Source organism: Stegostoma tigrinum, chromosome 13, assembly GCF_030684315.1.
Source record: "Stegostoma tigrinum isolate sSteTig4 chromosome 13, sSteTig4.hap1, whole genome shotgun sequence".
NCBI classification, from domain to species: domain Eukaryota; kingdom Metazoa; phylum Chordata; class Chondrichthyes; order Orectolobiformes; family Stegostomatidae; genus Stegostoma; species Stegostoma tigrinum.
Window position 1 is genome coordinate 38,625,037 of NC_081366.1, and position 21,929 is coordinate 38,646,965.

The 21,929-nt window shown below is 39.2% G+C and overlaps 1 protein-coding gene across 9 annotated transcripts in view; it reads left to right on the plus strand.

Moving 5' to 3' along the window:
• The window catches only part of LOC125458137 (mucin-2-like), a 98,954-nt gene that overhangs the window by 69,003 nt on the left and 8,022 nt on the right, over positions 1 to 21,929 (plus strand). Inside the window, exon 3 of one of the 9 annotated variants that reach the window (XM_048543049.2) lies at positions 72 to 102. The exons of the other annotated variants lie outside the window; for them this stretch is intronic. Coding sequence (XP_048399006.1) covers positions 72 to 102 — 31 coding nt within the window. The remainder of the gene's footprint in view (positions 1 to 71; positions 103 to 21,929) is intronic. 9 annotated transcript variants of the gene reach the window in all.

Here is a 21,929-nt window from a genome sequence, read left to right on the forward strand (position 1 = left end):
CTAACTTTAACTCTGTCTTCGTTGCTGCCAGACCTGCTGAATTTCTCCAGTACTTTCTGTTTTTATTTCAGATCTCCAGCATCTGTGGGATTTTACTTTTATGTAAGTAAATTGTACACGTTAGACAGGAAAAATTTCTGCAATTTTTCCCCTTCTATACTGACTGACATCTGTTTCCTGTATCTATATCTCACTAAGTACAGTGACTGTTTTAGAATAAACTACTCAGATATTTTTCTGCCTTCCTTGAGTGTGGGAATGTTTCTAACTTCTGCTCTAGCTCATTGCCTCTGACCTGGATTGACTCAAGGGATAGAAATTTTCCACATGCCCTTAGATTCTTTCATTCTTTAATGCTGACATGCTGCCTGCCCTGACATTATCTTCTCTGTGTTTATGGATGCATCAAAGCTACAAAGTAAAGTTATATGAAAAAATGTGAACAAATCATTGAAAACTGAGCTTTTATTTCCTGGATTCTGCAATTCCTTGCTCTGCTCAGTTCAATGCATTTCTTGCATTTTTGTCCTCACTTCTTTCCCTTTCACCTGGAGCCAGTTTGCAGTTCACCTTGGCTTCATTTTTTATCCCACCAGCCTTCGTATTCAAAGGATCATTCTCCATCAGTTCCACCTTTTCAGCATGATGCTACCACCAAACACATCTTCCTCTCCCCTCCCCTGTTAACACTTCAAAGAGGTTGTTCATTCATGATCCTCTGATCCACTGCACCAACACCGCCAACAGTTCAACAACTTCTTGTTTTCATGTTGTACCTCAGATTAACACTGGCTATTTATACCTGTGTATGTTTTTGTCATGTCTCTGTAACTGTTACTGCTTCTTTTACCTTTTGAGCTTTGATTCCTAATCTCCCATGCTCTGCAATCTTTCTCTGACCTTCCCTTCTATTCCATTTGCTCATCCCTGCCATTTTTTTACATTATAAAATCTATCACTTTCCCTTGCATCTTCTGTTCCAAAAACACATTCACTCTGTTTCTCTCTGCACAGATTCTGCCAGACTTTCTGAATTACTGCAGCATTTTCTGTTTTTATTTCTTCATTTCAGGCTCTTTTGTTAGAGTGCTGTAATGACTGCAGTCCTGTATCTGATTATTCATTTAGCTCACTGTGTGAGTGCGCTTGTATTCCGTTGAAACATCTGAGGATACTTACCTACTTAAAGATGCTACATGAATGCAGTTTATTTATGTTGAATAGAATCTGATCAACTGCTCTCACCTGCAATATCAACAGCATTTAATCCTTTACCCCTAATATTAAGAGGATATGACCCTTGTAACGAAGCAGAGTTCGACCCCCCCCCCCGCCCAACTGATAACTAAAACCGAAACAGAGAGAGAAGCTCACCTTGCGCCATAATCTGTTAAAGGAAGTATGAAAACTGGTATAACCTGCCCCTCGCCCTCCAATCTTTTATAAAGGAGTGGTTAAATGAAATGAACTCCTAACAGTCACTCTATAATCAACAAGTAACAATTTATATATCTAATTCTAACACCAATCAAATTAACAGAACTACTAACAAACCAAACAATTCCCCCTTAACTACTATCTATTCCTGAATAAAACAAAATTCTAATCGTGTGCTGTTCCAATAAATACAAGCCCCACTAATACAGCAAAATTAATTTTAAAAAAACGTTAAAACTTAGTCTCTCGAAATTATAGTCAGGATACATCTTCTGGAATGTTCTGTGCTCTCTCTGCTGATCTTCAGTCAGGAACGCCTTTCTCCATCAAATTCTTGTGTCAGGAATCTTAGGGAAGAGTCCCACTGAAACATTAGTCAGATGATAGTTTTCTGAATGCTTAGAGAATTCTGTAAGAGTTAGGGATTTTCTCTTTAGGGCTGCTAGTTGTTAACTTTAACATTTGGTAATTGTTCTCATACTGATTTTCAAATATCTTCATCTTTTATACCTTTGACCTGTCAATTTCTTACAGTAGGATCGGTCCTAGGTTGTCAAAGACATCAGATTTAAGTTTAATTGGTTTTTAGTCTCAAAGCACCTCATTTAAATTAATTGGCTGATATTCAAACTTGGTGGTTGCCTTATTAACAAAACAAAACTACCGCCTGGTTTGCTAGCTTCTTGATACAAATGTTTCAATTTCAGGAACTCTCTGTGCCTGCTACCACTCTCAGACATTTTACTTTAATCTCCAAGCCTAGAAAAGCACCTAGTCCTTTAAAGAGACAACATACTCTTTCCCTCTGAGATAACAAGGTGTAGAACACAGGTGATGAACACAGCAGGCCCAGCAGCATCAGAGGAGCAGGAACGCTAACGTTTTGGGTCTGGACCTTCTTCAGGTCTACACCTTGTTACCTCGGATTCTCCAGTCTCTGCAGTTCCTACTACATCTGAAACAATTTTCCCCTCTATCATTTTACAAACAACAAATTCTAATGTCCTGCCTTCCAATCCACAACTATTCTATCCAACCTCGCACACCTCTCCCATTAAGAAAAAAAAATTTATGAAAAGACAGCTTCATATTCTTTCTCTAAATCTTAACGCCATTATTACGAAGTACATAAGTCATTAATCTAGAGTTACACTTCAGTAATTCTATATCTATAAATATATATAAACCATTGAACACTACTGTTTTATCTTATATACACATTTTCCTTTTAAACCCACGATAATGCATCCACAATAACATTTTAATGACCCACAACATATACAATCTGTAAATTAGATGCTTGTAACATAAGACTCCATTAGTCTTTCCAAAAATGTCAAAGGATTGTGATCAGTGTATACAACTGCCTCTGATACATTGTTTGAAACATAAACATTAAAATGTTGTGAGACCAGCACCATACTCAATAACTCTTCTTTAACGGTTGAATATTTTCTCTGGTGGATATTGAGTTTCTTTGAAAAATAAATGGCCTATTGATTCGACAGTTATCTTTCTGTAAGACACAGCTCCAACCTCTATGTCGCTTGCATCAATAGTGACTTTAAAGGGTTTGAAGAAAATTGGCGTGGCTGAAACTAGTGCAGTGGTTAACACTGCTTTTAAATTCCCAGATGCCTCCTGGCACTTTCTGTCCACCGGAATTTCATGTTCTTCTTTAACAAACGCATCAGTGGTGCCACGACACAACTAAAGTTTAGTACAACTTTCCTGTAGAATCCTCTCAGTCTGAAAAATTGTAGCATCTCCTTCTTTGAGGATGGTCTTAGAAATTCCTTGATGGCCTTTGTCTTCAGGTTCGGTGGTATCATCCAATCGCATCCAATGTTGTTCCCTAAGAACATCACTTTCACCTTCGCAAATTCTGTCTTTGCCAAATTTATGACCAACTTTGCATTTTATCGGCTCTCAAAGAGCTGTGCCAAATGTGCCATGTGACCTGTTGACTAGTGGTGAAAGATCATTAAGTCATCTGTAAAGACGGCAAAATTAGTCAATCCTGCTACAACTGTATAAGTCTTTGAAATGTGGCTAGTGTGTTCTTCATTCCAAAGGGCATAATTTTAAATTGATACAGCCCATTTGGGGTTACAAAGGCAGAAACCTCTTTCGCTGTCTCTAACCAGTAACCACAAAGTAAGTCCAACCTTGTGATGTAACTGGCTTGTCCACCTTCTTCCACACAGTCATCCAGCCTTGGAATTGAGTATGAGTTGGATTTTAGCTATGGCATTGACTTTCCAATAATCTACACGGAATTGTTGAGTACCGTCAGATTTGGGAACCAACATGCTCGGACAACTCCACTTGCTTTGACCTGTCTCAATAATGTCTTCTTGGAGCATCCTTCCACTTCCTTCCGTGCCTATACTGCTTTGAGAAGATTAAGCATGTTGGGATGTTGTTTTACTGGAACGGCATTCCTTACATCAACCTCATATACTGTGGTATTAGTCCTCCCCATTCTATTTCTATGTATGTCTCATAGTACTGCCACAAGACTTTGAATTCAGTTCTCTGTTCCTGAGACAGGTAGCTTACTAAGAAAGAAACAAAGAAACCTACAGCACAGGAACAGGCCCTTCGGCCCTCCAAGCCTGCACCGATCAAGATCCTCTGTCTAACCTTACTACCCTATCCCATTCTTTAAGGACTTTCTCGTTATTCAGTTTATTCTGAGGCACATCAAAATCCAAATCACCTGGATTTGATTCCTCACTCTGAATGGCAGTAACTAATACCTGTTTCTCCAATTCCCTTTCACTATCATAGTTATGTTTCAGCATGTTCACATGACATACCTGATTTTTCCTATCTGGCATCTTTACCAAATAATTCACCTGATGTACTTCGCAATTTGATAGGAACAATTAAACCTTGCTTTGAAGGGATCTCCTACCACTGGTAATTGCACCAATACTTTATCCCCATGGGCAAAAATATGAATTTTGGATTTCTTATCTGCTTCTTGCTTCATTAGATGCTGTGCCACCTTCAAATGTTGTCTACCTAATTCACCTACTCTGCTTAATCTTTCTGTCACCTCAGATACATAGTCCAACTGTGTGATCTCTGACTTTGGGCCTATCAACTTTTCCTTAATTCATTTTAAAGGCCCTCTTACTTCATGTCCAAATATCAATTCAAATAGAGTAAACTAAGTCAATTCATTTGGAGTATCTCTAACAGAAAAAATATAAATGGGATACCTTTATCTGAGTCATTTGAGTAATCCGGGCAATAGGACCTCCGCATGGTCTTAAGAGTCTGACGCCACCTTTTCAATGCTTCCTGGGATTCAGGATGGTATGCACTTGATTTAAAGTGTTGGATGCCTCAACTATCCACGACCTCCTTAAATAATTTGACAGTAAAATTGGACCCTTTCTCTGATTGAATCTCCCTGGGTAGTCCATAACAGGTAAAGAAAGCAAACAGCTCCTCCAGCTTTTTTTGCTCTGACCTTCTGGAATGGAATTGCGTCCGGAAATCTGGTAGAAACATCCATTATGGTTGGCAATTACGTGCAATTGTTTCAAACTGGACGTGAGTCTGACCTGGTTCCTTCCTTCTACTTCTGAACACTTGTCTACATGCTCTGGCACCAATTCGTAGGCACTCAAAATATCCTGTTTTACTTCTTCATATTCTCTTGTCACCTCACCTGACAGTGCTGCAAACACCTCGCTAGCCCTACCTACCAACTTGGACTGAATCAATATTACCCACACAGTCTCTGGCCAGTTTGACAGTTTAGCCAATTTCTCACAGGAAATGAAAAAGGCTTCTACATCTTTTTCATTGAATTTGGGTAATGTTTTGAAATATTCGTATACATTCCTATCAGTCTTTACCTACGATCAATCTGCTCATTGAGCCTATCTTGTACATTCAATTCCATCATTTTACATCGGCTATCCTGTCTAATTGCCAACTTCCAAAGTTCAAACTCTCTCTTCATTTTCTTCTGTTTCTTTATCTTTCTTTATTTTCTAACTCCAATCATCTAATTTGTAATTTAATTTTTTCTAACTCTACTGCACTTGACTGTTTCTCTGGTATAATGAAATGCTTGGACTAACTCCTTTACAATATCAGCTTTCCTCTTATCCCTAGCTAAACCCAATTCTAGCCTGTTTGCTAAGCCTAAAAGTATAACCTCCCTCTGTCTTTCTAAACTCTGTGTTGGCAAATTTGGGAAGCATAGTCAAACCTCAGAACCTCTTTAGCAATGTCAAGGGCCATTTTCCCCCCCTTTTGACTTAACTGGGCATAAGTAACCAAAATTAAACAGACTTTCCACTTCTCACCTAGGTTTTATTTAAAGATCAAGGACACTAATTCCTAAGTCTGTTTAAATCTGCTGGGATCTTCCATACCCTAAATCTGTCCAAATCTGTTCAGATACATTTAGATCTGTACATGAACTGGCCAGGGTCCAGACTCAAGCCCCCGATCTGCTAGGAAACAATGGTCGACCCCTGCTCTGAGAACTAATACTGAAACACCCAGAGAACTCACGTTGCCTCATAATCTGTTAAAGTAAGTGTGAAAAGTGGTATAACCTACCTCTCATCCATGAATCTTTTGTAAAGGAGTGGTTAAATGAAATGAACTCCTGACAGTCACTCTGTAATCACCAAGTAACAATTCATTTATCTAACTCTAACCGTGAACAAATGAACAGATCTACTAACAAACCAAACAATTCCCCCTTAACCACTAACTATTCCTGAATAAAACAAAATTCTAATCGTGTGCTGTTCCAATAAATGCAAGTCCCACCAATATAGATCAAAATAATAAAATAAATTAAAAGCTAGTCTCTCGAAATTATAGCCTTCAGGAATGTTCTGTGCCTTCTCTGCAGGTCTTTAGTCAGGAAAGCCCTTCTCCATCAAATTCTTGTGTGGGGAGTATTAGGGAAGAGTGCTGCTGTACTTTTTGTCACTTACAGAATTTTCTATTACTCAGAAAATTTGTAAGAGCTAGGGCCTTTCTCTTTAGAGCTGCTAGTTGTTAACTTTAACAGATGGTAATTGCTCTAATACTGATTTTCAAATTTTTTGCCTCTAAGGGCCTGGTTCAAGTTAATTGCCTGATATTCAAACTTGCAGGTTGCCTTAATAACAAAACAAAATTACTGCCTGATTTGCTAGCTTCTTGATACAAATGTTTCAATTTCAAGAACTCTCTGTGCCTGCTGCCGCTCACAGACTAGAAATGTAAAATCAAACATTAAGAGCTTCTGCAAGTATTCAAAAAGGCAAAGCAAATCTAAAGTTTGTATTGGTCTTCACGAGAATAAATCTCAGGAATAACCAAAGAGTTGAACACAAGGTTTGTGTTTGTCCTCCTTGTAAATGACACAGATAACATAGACAAAGTAACGCAAATTAAGAGTTTAAAGAGATGCTGGGACTTAAAGCAATTACAATTACCAAAACAATGTTGCGATAACTACTAGAACTAAAGGCTAACAAGTCCCAGGACCTGATGGATTTCATTCTCTGATCTTATAGAAAGAAGCCTTGGAGATAGTAGGTATGTTTGCCATAGCTTTCCAGAACTCCCTAGATTTTATAAAGTCCCTTCACATTGGAAGCTAGCAAATGTGACTCTTCATATTTAAGAAAGGAGAGAAACTCAAACCAGAAAACAACAGCTCAACTTAATGTCTTTCAAAAGAAAAATGCTATAATTTATTATTAAGGTAGTTATGGCAGGGCACTTAGAAAAGCTTAAGACAACCAGGCAGAATTAACATTATTTTTTGAATAGGGAATTGTGTTTTCCAATACCCAATCAATGTTGGCACAGTGGAACCTGAAGATCTGGTGTTTTTGATAGGGCATTGATAGATATTTGATAATGTGCTATGTCAAAAGTTACTGCATGATATAATAACTCGTGGTGTAAGGGGTAACATATTAGTTTGGATAAAGGATTTGTTAGCCAACAGCAAGTTAAACATAGTGATAAATATGTAATTTTGGAGTTAGCAAACTAGTTGAGTGCCTCAGGGATTAGCGATGGAGCCATAACTAATTACAATCTGCACAGGTGGCTCTTTCAACGGGACAGAATAAATTATTTTTACATTTGCCGATTGACGCAATCAGATATGAAACTAAGAAAAAGATACGAAAAGGACATTAAAGGAATATAGGTTAAATGATTGGGTAGTAATTTGGCAGATGGAGTATAATGTCATAAAGTATGAACTTTGGCAGAAGAATAGAAGAACAGGATATTGCTTAAATGAGAGAGATTGCAGAATTCTACAGTACAAAGTGATCCAGGTACCTGAATCACTAAGTCTATATGCAGATGCGGCAAGTGATTATGAAAGTAAATTGAATGTTATTATTAGTTACAAGAGGAATATAATTCAAAAGTGAGGAAATTTTGTCACATTTTACAGGATGTTTGTGAGACCACATCTGGAGTACTTTGTGCAGTTTTGGTCTCCTCAATTAGGAAGAGATATAATTACGTTAAAAGTAGCTTCAGGGAAGTTAATTGATTCCTTGGATAATGATTATCTTATGAGAAAGGGTTGGACATTGGGCCTAAATCCATTGGCGTTTAGTAGAATGAGGAACGATCTTATTGAAATGTATAAAAGATCCTGAAAAGGCTTGACAGAGACCTCATGTAGTGTAGAACTGGTGGATGCAATTTAAAAATAAGGGACCTCATATTTAGGACTGTGATAAAGAGAAATTGTATCTATGAGGGTTGTTAGTCCGTGGAATTCTCTTCCCTAGTGAGAAGTGGAGGCAAGGTTATTAAATCTGTTTAAGGCTGAATTAAATTCTTAATTGTCAAGGGATGACCTAAAAATAGATGGGAAGGCAAGTGGTGAGGGCAGCCCATGAATGCGGGCCACCATCAATGCCCAGGTCCCATGAGAGAATAAAATAAAATCCTATGGAGGAATTGCTCCTCCACAGTGAAAACCTTCCAGTTGCAACCACTCATTTTTTGTTGTTTCTTGTGTCATCAGAGTGTGTCTTCATCTTGAAGTGCCCACTTCCTTCTATACCACTCACATCTGGCAGTGAGGCTGGTGATTGTGCAGAACTTTAGGCACCCGTATTCACCCTCCTACCGACAGAGACAGACTGCCAGCCTTAATTATTCAGGGCCCAATGCAGGCAGCATCCAGGAAAATCACTCATCAAGGTTAAGTCAAATGCCTTTGGGATTAGGATCTGCATATTGTGATGTTTCTGTTGTATATTAGTTCAGCTTCAAATGAGACAAAATTGGAAATGTGCTTACAGCAATAAAGAAATTTAACCATTAGTTGTAACTATGATTCCAATGCTTCAATTGATTCCATGTAAAAGTTAATGCAACCATTTAATACTTATGTGAAATTCTATCTGTGTATGAAACTCTCTTTTTCTGAATCTGCGTCCATTTAATGACAATGCGACCGAATGCCTAAAATTATTCAATCATTAGTAAACTTTTAGTGGTCACTAATTGGAGGAATACATTAATGAGCTATTCGTTAAGGGTTATTAAACTGTTTAAACAAACATATTAAACAACAATCAAACTGAACGAGTAGTCATAAATTCCACTTTAAGATTAAGACAAAGTGGTGACAAATAATGTTGATTTTTAAAAAAATGTTTCTCATCACAGATACAGCCTTCAGAAAGCATGCCAAGCAGCTCATAAAACTTTGTTTTCCACTTAGCCCTCCTTTTATTGCTAATCTTTTAAGCTGTTAGAATTCAAACTTGTAGCTTTAAGTATCACTGCCACTAGCGACATGTAAAATTTAAATAATCAAGTACTTGGCATACAGGTGGGAAAAATGGCAACAGAAAAGTGCAACAGTTTCATTCTAGTGGTAGCCAATATTGTCAGCAGAAAACAAAATCCTGGCCCTGGGGGAAGGCATTGATGGTGAGATTCTGCTACCAATTGCATTGAACCTTTTTAGAAACACAGGTCCAATGTTTCTGCTTCTGCACTCACCGTCCTGTGTTTCTCCTGTTCATTAAGATTAATCGGTGCAAATCAAGAGTGGTCCAGCATGAAGCTTTGGCCAATAGCTGTAGCAAGGTTGAGATATCTTTGCTCTCTTTCCTTTATTAAGATGTTTATTTGATCATGAAAATAAATATTAATAACAAAGATTGAAACAAAATATAAAGATTACATTAGATGAAAGCTTTAGCAACATTTTGCAAAGTAACATGCATAATTTGAAAGTGCAGCACCAGAATGAATATTTAATAACCACAGTCAAGATAAACATAATGAAACTGGCAAGGAGATAAATACAGTCAATTCAATAAGGGTGGGTTCTTAATGAAGGTACTTCCTATAAAGGTTCAGAGAGGGGAGAAAGAATCAGTAACATAGGACCACTCTTGACATTCTTCAGTAAATCTGAATGTTGAGTTAAAGAGATATTGTTGAAGTTTAAAGACCAAGGCTTGTGTTCATAAGGCACACTAATTGCAGCATGGGCTCTGGGAGGCTTTATGTTCCTTATTTTCAGTTCAAAGGGATTAAGCCCTGTATTAGACACTAGCTGTGAATTATTTGCCTATATCAATTTAGTGGATGGTACACCATTGTCTCTTAAGAGCATACAACTCCTGTCTGCTACATTGGAGCTTTAAGCATATGCCATACATGAGAAATAGTTGTTTGGCATTGAATTTCTGTCAACCCATCCTGATGAATTCTATACTTAACATATTCTAGTGTCTATTGTGAGAATTAGTAATTATCTGAACTCACCTCACCAAATACAGATTGTCTGATTCACATCACAAAGAATAGCAGAGGTTGAGGGATTTAATTTTTACTGTATGCGACAGTTTAAAAATGAGTGATAGTGAATTAGTAGTTCCTGTTTTATATCTCCCCAGATTTATATTTCCATTGATTTCAGCAGTTCAAATAAAATCATTAATGTTAAAAGGTGACATTTAAGAAATGTGAAACTAAGTTTAAGAAAACCCCTTTTGATTTCAATTGGTATCTTTTAGAGAAACCATAACTGGCATTTTCAATAAAATGTACTTATGAATATAAATACTTCTGACTTTGATTCAACACAACAATGTATGGTTAGAGAGCCAAACCACACTGAGATCCAAATGTAAAATCCCCCTTTCAAAAAGGAGGAAGTAGATGCTGGAAACTGTAATTTACTGTGATGTTTGGGAGTATCCTTGTAATGTTTGGATTCGATAACAATATACCAAATGAGTCTGTATACTTAATGACCAGAAAGTGCCTTGAAATGACTTGTTAGCTGCCAAATAGAAGTGCTGTATTTGAACTGGACCTTCCAACAATAGAGATATATGCTGCTAATTAACTTATTAAATAGACGTTTGAGATAGTAAGGATTTGTGTGTGGCTATATGTTCAACGATAAAGAGGCATGGTTCTAGTATTTAATTTGCTTGAAAATATGTGAAAGTTCCAATAATACTTATCAACCCCTAAAGAAATGTCAGCTGTTTACTGAATGAACTAACAGAGAAGGTGCAGGCGGGTAAAAAAGACAATTTTAGTGAGAAGGATTGTGTCTGCTATACCATCATTTTTAAATGAAATAATCTGATTAAACAATTGCTGACCCATATATATCTCATAATTTTGTTTACTTTTCTGAAAGTAGAGACAAGTTTCTGACACTTTTTGTCTTGCACTCATCAATATCAAATCTCTCATGATCACAGCAATTCATACTGCAGGACAAGAGGGCACTGGTTGCTAAGCAGACTCTGGTTGGCTGAGATGTTGCCATGGAGAAAGCAATGGGAGGACTGCAGGTTTAATTCAAAAAAGTACAAGGCTTGCTCGTATTTCTTTTGCTTGTAGAGAATAAGTCTGTTCATATGAATGTATGGCAAGCACTAACTGAGCCGCACTGTGGGCTTGGCTGGTTATCTTAAATTGTTTGTTAGTGTAGTTATTAACACAGTCAGGATTATCGAGCATATTGGTTCTCATTAATACCTAAAAAATGTGGCAATGTGTTAAGCAAGCCTTTTCGCACTGCTACTGGGCAATGCCTACACAAATGGTATTTTGCTTTAGCAGAATGCTGCTGCCATTCCACAAAGACCTGCTGTCTACCACACAATTGATTAGTGGTATATATGAAATTTCAGTGTCACTGCACTGCCAGATATGTACATCATACATCCTAATGATTGGCTGATTGAATCAAACAATATTTTCCTTTGGCTTTTTAAAAATACAAACCGCACTAAACTATCTTACATTTACAAAATACAAAATAAAATATCTGCTTTTAGATTTGACCCAGCAATTGGGCAGCATTGCTGAACAATTCTGAGTGTGCAATTAGCTACAGTGGCAACCAATTTCAGATATCAGGTGAACTAGTAACACGGCCCATTTACATTTGTTAGAAGTGACATGAATTTATATTCCCTTTTGCTTTGTCTATGGCAATGTCTCAGCCAATCAGAGTTGACTTGTCAACTAATTAGTACGAGAGTCATAGAGGTCTGTAGGATAGACAAAAGCCCTCCGAAACATTCGAGTCTGCACTGGTCAAAAACAACTACCTAACTATTCTAATCCCATTCTCCAAAACTTGGCCCACAACCTTTTAAGCCTTTTGGCATCACGAGTGTACATTGAAATACTTCTTATAAACACTTTTCTTTGATAGTGCAACTTATTGTGATCATTTGAAACTTGGCATTCTTATGTTTATCTTGGTGAGTGCAAGATCTTAAGAAACATCTCTTTTCGGTTGCTCTTTTCAGTGATACTCAAGTTCTGCACTACCAGGCATTTGATTGTTTGTTTATTTATCAGCATATTGTTGAGTCATGCTACAATGACCAATGTTTGCAGCATTTTATAATGAGTGGAAATGCAGGATAAATCGAATGAATTATGTATATGTACAAGGGAGCAGATCTTGACAGTAAGTGTCAATTATTAATGTGAGATCAAAACTTGGTTGCAGTAGTACTTTATAAAGTACAATTGCAATGGGGGAAGAGAGACAAAACGAAGTTTAATTTTCACATTACATCTGTTTTAATGAAGATGAGTTTTAAGGTGATGGAATTAAATCTATTAGGTGTATGCCTTCTCCTCCTCTTTTTTTTTTCTAGTGCTGTTCATCATCCATAGTTGAGGGAAAAATGTTCCCAGGCATGTGGTGTTATATCTCTGAAAGGGGTTATTAGAAATGCATCTTAAAATCTGTTACTGAATAGCATATGATGGCCTCAATTAAGCCTCCATAGACTTTCCTTCATTATTTATAAGTGGCTCACTGTCCATTTAGTCATAGAAATCTTCTTGTGTTTGAGGGCATGGTGTTCTGTCAATGATGTATATTGGTCATTCTGTGACACAGTGCTATTGTGTTGGAAATATTTACCATTTGGTCATCGATAAAGATCTTCTACCAGGATGTTGCCTGGAATGGAGGGAAGGTCTTACAAGGAATGGTTGAGAGAGATAGGGCTTTTCTTTATAGAACGATGAAGGATCAGAGTGACTTGATAGAGGAATACAAAATGATCAGAGGTATAGATAGAGGAGCAGCCAGAGACTTTTTCCTAGGTTGGAGGTAGCTATTATGAGGGGACATAGTTTTAATGTGAAAGGAGGTAGATATCGGAGAGACGTCAAAGGTAGATTCTTTACTCAGAGTGGTAGAGGTGTGGAAGGCATTGCCGGAGAGGGTAATGGAGTTGGCCTCGTTAGGGGCATTTAAGCAGCTATTAGATAGGCATATGGATGATAGTATAAGGTAGCGGTGGAGTTAAGATAGACCTTAGGTTTCAGGTAAAAGTTTGGCACAACATCATGGGCTGAAGGTCCTGTACTGTGCTGCACTGTTCTATGTGCTATTATTCAAGGAATTGGTGGTCTGTCTGGTGGCGGCTTTGCATCGGGAGAAATTAAAACGTGCTTTCGTGGGGCAACATATTACTTTATTATTTGATATTAAATGTAGACAGTAAATATTATTTGGTATTAAATTTATACAGAAGCACATTTCCAATTTACTGCTAGGGATCTTAAAGGAAATATTCGAATAGATACATAATCTGATTGACAATTTGGCCTTTTAGAAAGAGAATGTTGGGTTTCAGTTCCTTTCTGTAACGTGGATTGTATCGCTAAGGAATAGGCATTCTGGTTTGAGGTTATGAATATGCTGGAGACAAGTTCCTCAAAATTTGCTCCTTGGCTGCTCCGACAGAAAATGGACAGAACTGAGAAGTAGGCCTCAACAGCTTCTGTAATATGATATACAGGAAGTTGTGCGCAACCTGAAAAGCCAGATTTTTTTTTCATGCAATTTTGTCTTCCTATCTCGAGTCTATATATGTGCTTTGTCAGTACTGGGAAACCTGTCTAAACGAACCATTATAAAAGATAGGCACTTGCGAAAAATAAACTGCACATTTAATCCAAGTAATTAATGTGGCAAAGGAAGCAGTAGGTAGCCACCGTACACTTGGCTGTTGTGCCAGTCTTTAGCAACCAAAAACTGGATGTAGTCTGCAAAACTACTCTTAGCAAGAACTTTCACTGCTATGAGATTACAGATGCTTTCCCTGCAGCTGGTTTCCTTTCGGCATCCAGGTTCTTGTAAGTTCAGAGTGTCAGCTCCAGCAAAAATGGGTTTTGAGAAAGAAATGAACTTTCTGGTACGAGGAACAGGAGACTTACCCAAAGCCTTCTGGCAAGTAGAATGAAATAAAATCCCAGGTGCTTTGTTTCTGATGTTGCTAATCAGATGTATCGGCAAACTGGTAAATGATTTTAGAAATTCTATTTTATTGGCTGTGCAACTTTATTTTTTAACAATAAGTTTTCTAATCCGTCTTAGTCAATAACTCCTCAAATGAATGGCATAGAGAACTAAATCCGAGAGAAACTAATCTTTCTCAACGTCTGTATGCTTGTGAGGGTCTATCCAGGGCCAAAATGGTTTTATTTTGCAACTGTGAATGCTGGGTAAAGTATTTCTCAATTCCACAGAAATGTTTGAAATTACATAATAAGACCATTTTGAAAACGTGGACACCTGCAAAATGAGAGGAGGATACAGGCATCAAATGTGTCTACACGTTTCACTAGTACACAGACAGAAAAATATTCGCTTCCTGGTGAACCCTCTGACACAAAATGCTTGGGCAAAAGGTTTTGCGCTAAATTTCACCAAAAATATGCTCAGGTCCTTGCATCACTCAGAAGTAAAGCCTCTGTGTTCCAACAGACGAGAAAACACTTAGTCCACCCACTCTGGGCATGGTGACAGTCATTTCTCAATCCCTTTGCACATTTGTGATTTGAATGAGAATGAAGGGCCACACAGATTGCACAGTGCAGAGCGAGTCAGGCTTAGTTTGTCAATCTAGGTGATCCCCGAAGGTTGATGTTCTTCATTGTATTCCTTGTTGATTCCATCAATTCTGAGTAACCACCAAACTCTTTCATATAAATCTTCATCTGCCCACTTTACCCCTCAACCCCAGGCCTAGAGCTTTGTTATAGCAAATATTGTGATGTACTGTTCCATTTGTTAAAGCCAGGTCTATGACAGCTGTTGGTTACCCATGCCCTTTAATGGACTATCATCTCCTACCCATATGTTTTGAGTTGCACCCCATTCACAATTTATGTTCTGTCTTCATCCTAACATGCTACCTCCAACCCCTCCAGGCCCCAACTTTCTCACCACAGCACTGTTACCTTGATTTTTCAATGAACAGACTCCTGGATGAACTGACTGACTCACAAAGTCTGCTGAATGACCAGACTCCTGACTAATCTCTCTGCAACTCCCGACAACCATACAGATAATCCCCAAACTAGTTGCACTAGACTTGCAGAACTGATGTAGCACACTCCCCAAACTAATAATATGGGACCTCTGACCCTGAATATTCCAAGTGGCCAGTTGACCTTGAATTATGGTTGGATGGTGGCAGTACCCCTTGACTTGATTAAAGACTACTTTCTTCAGACTTTGATGTGGTCATTTAGTACCTTCAAAGTCTTTGCTGCAAAAGCTGCTGGCACGTGCTGTAGGCATGATGTTGACTGCGCACTGTGCCGCAGAAACGTGTCCACTCCTTGACTGATGACAAGCTGCCTAGCTTTATGTTTGCATTAAGAGTCAAGACTAAACAGAAGCACCGTGAGGTTCTTAAGTTTTTAATGATGCATTAAACACACAAAAAGAAAAATGGTGGCAAGGAGGCAACTAGGCACAAAGTGAGTGAATGCAAAGAAGGCCATAGATGCACCTTGCTCTGATGTATGAGATGCATTCTTGTCCTTGAATGCAAATGGCCTGGCTAAAGCATTGCAGTTAAAGGTGTCAATGATATGCAAACTGCAGTATTGAAGCCATGAACTGTATTATTAATGAGTCACTGATATGCCATGATAATGGCACGAGGCTGGAGCGTGCCATTTGGACATCCAGAGAGCAAGTGGTGAACTGGACCTGCCAAATAATCAGTCAGACTTTCATGTTATGAATTATCACCATCTAGTTTCTCTCTGTGGCATGGGAGGATGGGAAGTTGAATATAAATGAGGTGAGGTTTAGTAAGTTATGAAATATTAATGCTTGTACATAAGTTGTTGAAACTATGAGTGGAAAATCAGACTTTTTCTCAACATAGGGAATTTGATTTTTTTCCGTTCTCAGCATAATTTGCAAACTGACACATTGTCAGTGACAGTGTCATTCAAGGGTTGGGGAAATTATGCCCTATGTATGCAGTATTCATACAGTACAACTGACAGAAACATGGTCCCTCACTTGTGAAATAATTTACATGTGTCTGTGCTCACAATCTGCATCCTTGGCATTAAACCCTGGAACATGTTGGATAGGTTTCACTTCATCCTCAGGGTTTCATGTATGTACATGAGGTCTCCTAATGATTTTTATTGCATCTAATGTAGATTATACAAGGATTAGCTTTGATCCTTCTGTGTCAGTTTACATGCCATACTGTGTTCGGGTGTTTAAAAGTGATTGTAACAAAACAAATAGAAAATGGGATAGACTGTGGGAAGAAGCACCATTGGTGTGTTGGGAATTTCACTGAATTTCTATAATAATGAACTTGGTGTTAGATAGATATAGGAGGAAGAAGCCTAGTTATTGGGGAACGACCAGTGTGTAGTTTCAAGACAACATTTCTATTAAATCTTCTTTTGTAATTTAAGAGCTCCAGAATCTGCTGAGTTCTGCTGTTGTATTTTCAGCATACATTTTAAAAGTCAGTCAACTTAGGTTATCTCTCAGATTAAGTAATTAAAACAAACTGCTGGGAGACTATTCCTTGTTTGTTTAAATGGCAGATTGCTATGAAAAAGTAGATAGATTCGAACAAAGCACAAGGAAGATGGTTGTGATTGTTGGAGGTCTGTCATCTCAGCCACAAGATATGGCTCAGGGTACATATTTTCTAATCAACATGATCAGAGATGTTATGACACACCTCTGGAACAGGTGGAACTTGAGTCCTGGCCTCCTGCATAAGTGGTAGGGGTACAATCCACAAGCATCCACTCCCCTGACTTCTAATGCTCTGTAGCATCACTGTGCACTGTATACAAGATGCAATTAGAAATTCACCAAAGATCCTTAGACCATATTTTCCAAACCCATAACCACGTCCATCTAGAAGGACAAGGGCAGCAAATACATGGGAACACCAAAACCTGAAAATTCCCCTCCAAATTCTAACTTGAAAATATATCATCATTCCTTCACTGTCACTGAGTAAAGCTCCTGGAATTCCTTCCCTCACTGTACTGTGGGTCGAGCCACGGCACATGGACTGCAGTGGTTCAAGAGGCAGCTCACCATAATCCTCTCAAGGGCATCCATGGATAAACAATAAATGTTGACCAGCCAGCAATGCCCATGTTGCAGGAGTGAATGAAATACTACTACACAAGCTTCCAGGCTCAAGGGCAAAGACACTGCAACCGCACTAAAGAAGCCAGTTCCTCAGGGTAGACATTTTCTAAATCGAGATAAAAGGAACTGCCAATGCTGGAGAATCTGAGATAACAAGGTGTAGAGCTGGATGAACACAGCAGGCCAAGCAGCATCAGAGGAGTAGGAAGGCTGACATTTCGGGCCTGGACCCTTCTTCGACTTTCCTACTTCTCTGATGCTGCTTGACCTGCTGTGTTCCTCCAGCTCCACACTGTATCAACCTGGACTTCCAACATCTGCAGTTCTTGCTATCTCCCATCTGAGAGTCTCGAACTGCAAGTGTTTCACCTGCTTCCTTTTCTACCAACATATCCCACTCTGCATGGATCATGTGCGTTAGTTATGCTTTGTTCCAAGGGGATGGTCTGTTTGTGCATGTATGTCTTGGAGTGACTGACTGTTTTGTGCAGAAGCTTGAATTCAACAAGAAGTCCTTTAACACCTGCTCCATCACTCCCTGTGGATTTTATCTAACTTGAAACAACTGTAGAAAGCACTAAATACCTGTAGGATCATAACAACAGACAGAAACAAAATCAATCAGAGACAGAGTTCCAAGTTGCTGGTGATCCCTTTGACTTGAGCTGAGGGAGTTTCACTGCTGCTGGACATGTGTTCAGCTGCACAGACTTAAAGGGTGCCAGCTTGAATACTGATTTTGAAGATGACATCACTAACCTTGAACAGGCATGGCAGAAAACTCCCTACAAGCACCTTAAATGCAAGGACATATAAGGACAAATAAAGCTGTGCTATAATTCTCTTGTGTAAACACAGAAGAGCTCACACAACCTGTTGCTTTTGTATCAGTTTCCAATCTAATCTTGCAAAAGTTGTTAATCTTGCAAAATATTGTTAAAGCACAATTATGCAGCTCCAAGAAAATATTCTGGAAAAACATTTAAGGGAGGATGACAGCCTAGTGGAATTAGCACTATACTGTTAATCCAGAGACCCCTATAAAATTCTGGGTTCAAATTCCCCCATGTCAGATGCTGGAATTTGAATTGACTTTTTAAAAATCTGGAATTAAAAGTCTGCTGATGACCATGAAACATTGTTCATTGTCAGGAAAAACCTAGCTCATTCATTAATGTCCTTTAGGGAAGGAAATGGTCATCCTTACCTGGTCTAGCCTACATGTGACCTCAGACCCACAGCAATGTGGTTGACTCCTCAGAGCCTTCTGGACAACTAGAACTGGGCAATAAATGCTGGCCAAGCCAGGGATGGCCTCATCCTATGAATAAATAAAACTGAAGTTGTCTAATTAAACATTGTAATACTATGCTACAGAACCACACTGCTAAACATCACTCTGTCTACAAAAATGTTTCTTCACATTTCTCTCCCATCCTTAGTGTTACAATTAAATAAAATAAAACAGGATTTATTCACTGGCATGTTCCATTCACAGGATGTGGGAGTTGTTATTTAGGACAAAATTTACTGCCCATCCCTAACTGACTGTGTGAAGGTCTTAGTGAGCCCTCTTTTTGAACACCTGAAGTTTTGGCACAGTGGTAGTGCCTCATCCTCTGTGTCAGCAGGCCTGGGTTCAAGTCCCACCCGCTCCAGAGATGTGTAATAATATCTCTGAACAGGTCGATTTAGAAAATGAGGTAATACGGTGTAGAGCTGGATGAGCACAGCAGGCCAAGCAGCATCAGGGGAGCAGGAAGGCTGGCGGCTCGGGCCTAGACCCTTCTTCAGGAAGAAATTCTTCTACCTAGACTCCAATGTGGAACAATGGGCTGAAATTTAGGCCCCACTTTAGGATGTTGGGGATAGGCAAGGTGTAAAATGAGATGCATTGCCATGGGTGGTGTTCCCCAGTGCTAACTTGCCTGTCTCCACCCCACTGCAATTTTACCCATCGTGGGGGTGTAGTCAAGAAGCCTGTCTGTCTGTGACCCAATAGAAATCCTCAAATAATTAATTAAATGACCTTTAAGGGGTTCTCTCTGCCACTGGAATTATTTGCTTTGGCTTGTGATGGACAATGGAGAATACACCCTTTAGAGGTCTATAGGCCTGTCATAAACCTCCCCACCTGATTCTTTCCTGCCCTGTTTCCTTTTCCACCCTCAAGATCAGGACCTGTAAGCCCCCACTTCCCTTTGCATCCAATTCCAGTGCTGACGTTTGGTTAAGGTCCCAGTGGCACTGCTTGGATCAGAGAGCTGCCAGCCATTTGATTGGGCTTGTGTGAAGTGCTGGCCAATTCATGCAATATCAGCACTTTCTTAAGAATGTCTTTTCTGAACTACGTCACTTGCTCTGACCACAAATGCACCCTTAGACCAAGGAAAGAACTTCCTTGCTCCTGGATACAAGATGACTATGACAATGAACTTTCATGCACCCGGCTTCTGCAGGCTGGAGCTGGAGTTACTTAGAAAATTTTGTTGATCACCTGTATTAGAGAGTTCACTGACATTCTCCATCTTTGAGAGGTCGATACATTTTATTCTCTCTTGCAAGAGAGAAACAGACAAGTTAACAAGTCTCGGAGATAATGGGAACTGCAGATGCTGGAGAATTCCAAGATAAACATTGTAATACTATGCTACAGAATGGATGAAGGGTCTAGGCCCGAAACGTCAGCTTTTGTACTCCTGAGATGCTGCTTGGCCTGCTGTGTTCATCCAGCCTCACATTTTATTAAGTTAACAAGTCTGCTTGGGTAGCTGACTTTTCCATAGTTCAGGAGCCTTTGTCTGCATGCACAGCATTTTAAAGGCAAAACATTCAACTCTGTCCTATGTCTGACGTCTAACTGATGTGCAATGATTGATAGACGGACAATCATGTAAGTCAATGTCAGTATTCCGCTAGCAGTCAGAATGAATCCATTCTGCAGTTCACTGTTCCAGCTGCATTTGAATCATCAGAACAAAATAAAGGATCGGTTCTGACGAGAAGCACTATTTGCTAACCACTTTGCTGAAAACTCGAGTCTGCAAACTATCCACCTACTTACACCTGTGAAGCAATGTAAACTCTATTTTCACATAAAATGTGATAGAGCAGACCAGTGGCATGATGAAACACTGTCTCATCATCTACTGTAGAACAGGAGCCCTGCCATACTCTGCAAAAAAGGGTAGCAAGATTTGTCACAGACTATTGCATATTCCATACTTTACCATTTTGAGGCCACAGCCCTCGCCACTAGCTCCTGGGAAACAGGATCTTGAGAAGGAGATTGAGAGAGACAAAGAGTAAGTGAGGAAGCAACTTAGATAGCAACTGCACAGCAGCTCAGAGTGACTCAGTGCTTAGCACTGCTGCCTCATAGTACCAGGGACCTGAGTTTGATTCCGCCCTCAGGCAACTGTGTGTGTGGGTTTCCTCTCACAGTCCAAGGATGTGCAGGTTAGGTAGAATTGCCATGCTATATTGCTCCTAATATCTAGGGCTGTGTAGCCATGGTAATGCAGGGTTACAGGGATAAGGTTGGAGTCTGGATGGGATGCTGTTTGAAGTGAACTTGATGGTTTAATGGCCTGATCCCACACTGTAGGGATTCTGTGACCTTTCTGCCCTGACTGTCCATGTGGAGAGTGTGAAAGCAGTCTTGAAAACCCGAACTCATCTTGCACACCATACCTCCCTCTCTTACTGATTATCGCAGTATTGGTTTGGCTGCAATGCACAATAATTAAACATTGTAAATCAGCAGTTTAAATTAATTATTATACATCACGTACAAATTTCAACTGATCGTTTGTGCATTTCTGTGGTAACATTTTTTATGCCTATTCAACTGTCTCCGCACAGTCCTCCCCCAGTAGGCACAGCATCGACAGAAAGTTGCTGTCTTTCAGTGGAGGAGACAGCATAGTTTTGGTATAGTTGGCAGAGGTCTGTGCTGGTTGGAGAAAAGGCAACGAAGGGTCCCGGTGAAATAGCAGGGAGTGAGATGATTGCTGTGATCCTTGGATAGTGAAAAGGATTTGTGTTGTGTAGAGCCGCTGCTACAGAGCTGCATCTTAGTAATCCAATTAATGTGCTGCAGGGCAGATTGCTGCATCATTCTGTAAGATCCTGTAATCCACAGCCATGATAGCAGAACCTATTAATGGGGTCTCTGTTAACTGACATTGTACCTACAATACCCTTACCCCTGCTATGATTATAGCCAGTTTGTGCATATTGTTTCACTGTATATAGAATCCTTCCCTACTTTGCAAGACAAATGCATAATTATCACGAGCTGATGCTGAGGAACGCGAAATCAAGTAATGGTGCCATGTCTTCGTTGACTGTGTTATCTTAGCATTCCTCCCTTGATCAGGTTGTACCTGTCTGAGAAGGACAGAACACAGGGATAAGGCAAAGGGTAGGAAGTCAAGTAAGAGTTTCATTCTTAAATTATTTATGGTTTGTAAATCAGAAGAGATTATATGATGAGGAGAAGTTGGACGTGGGAAGGAAGCCTAGGTAC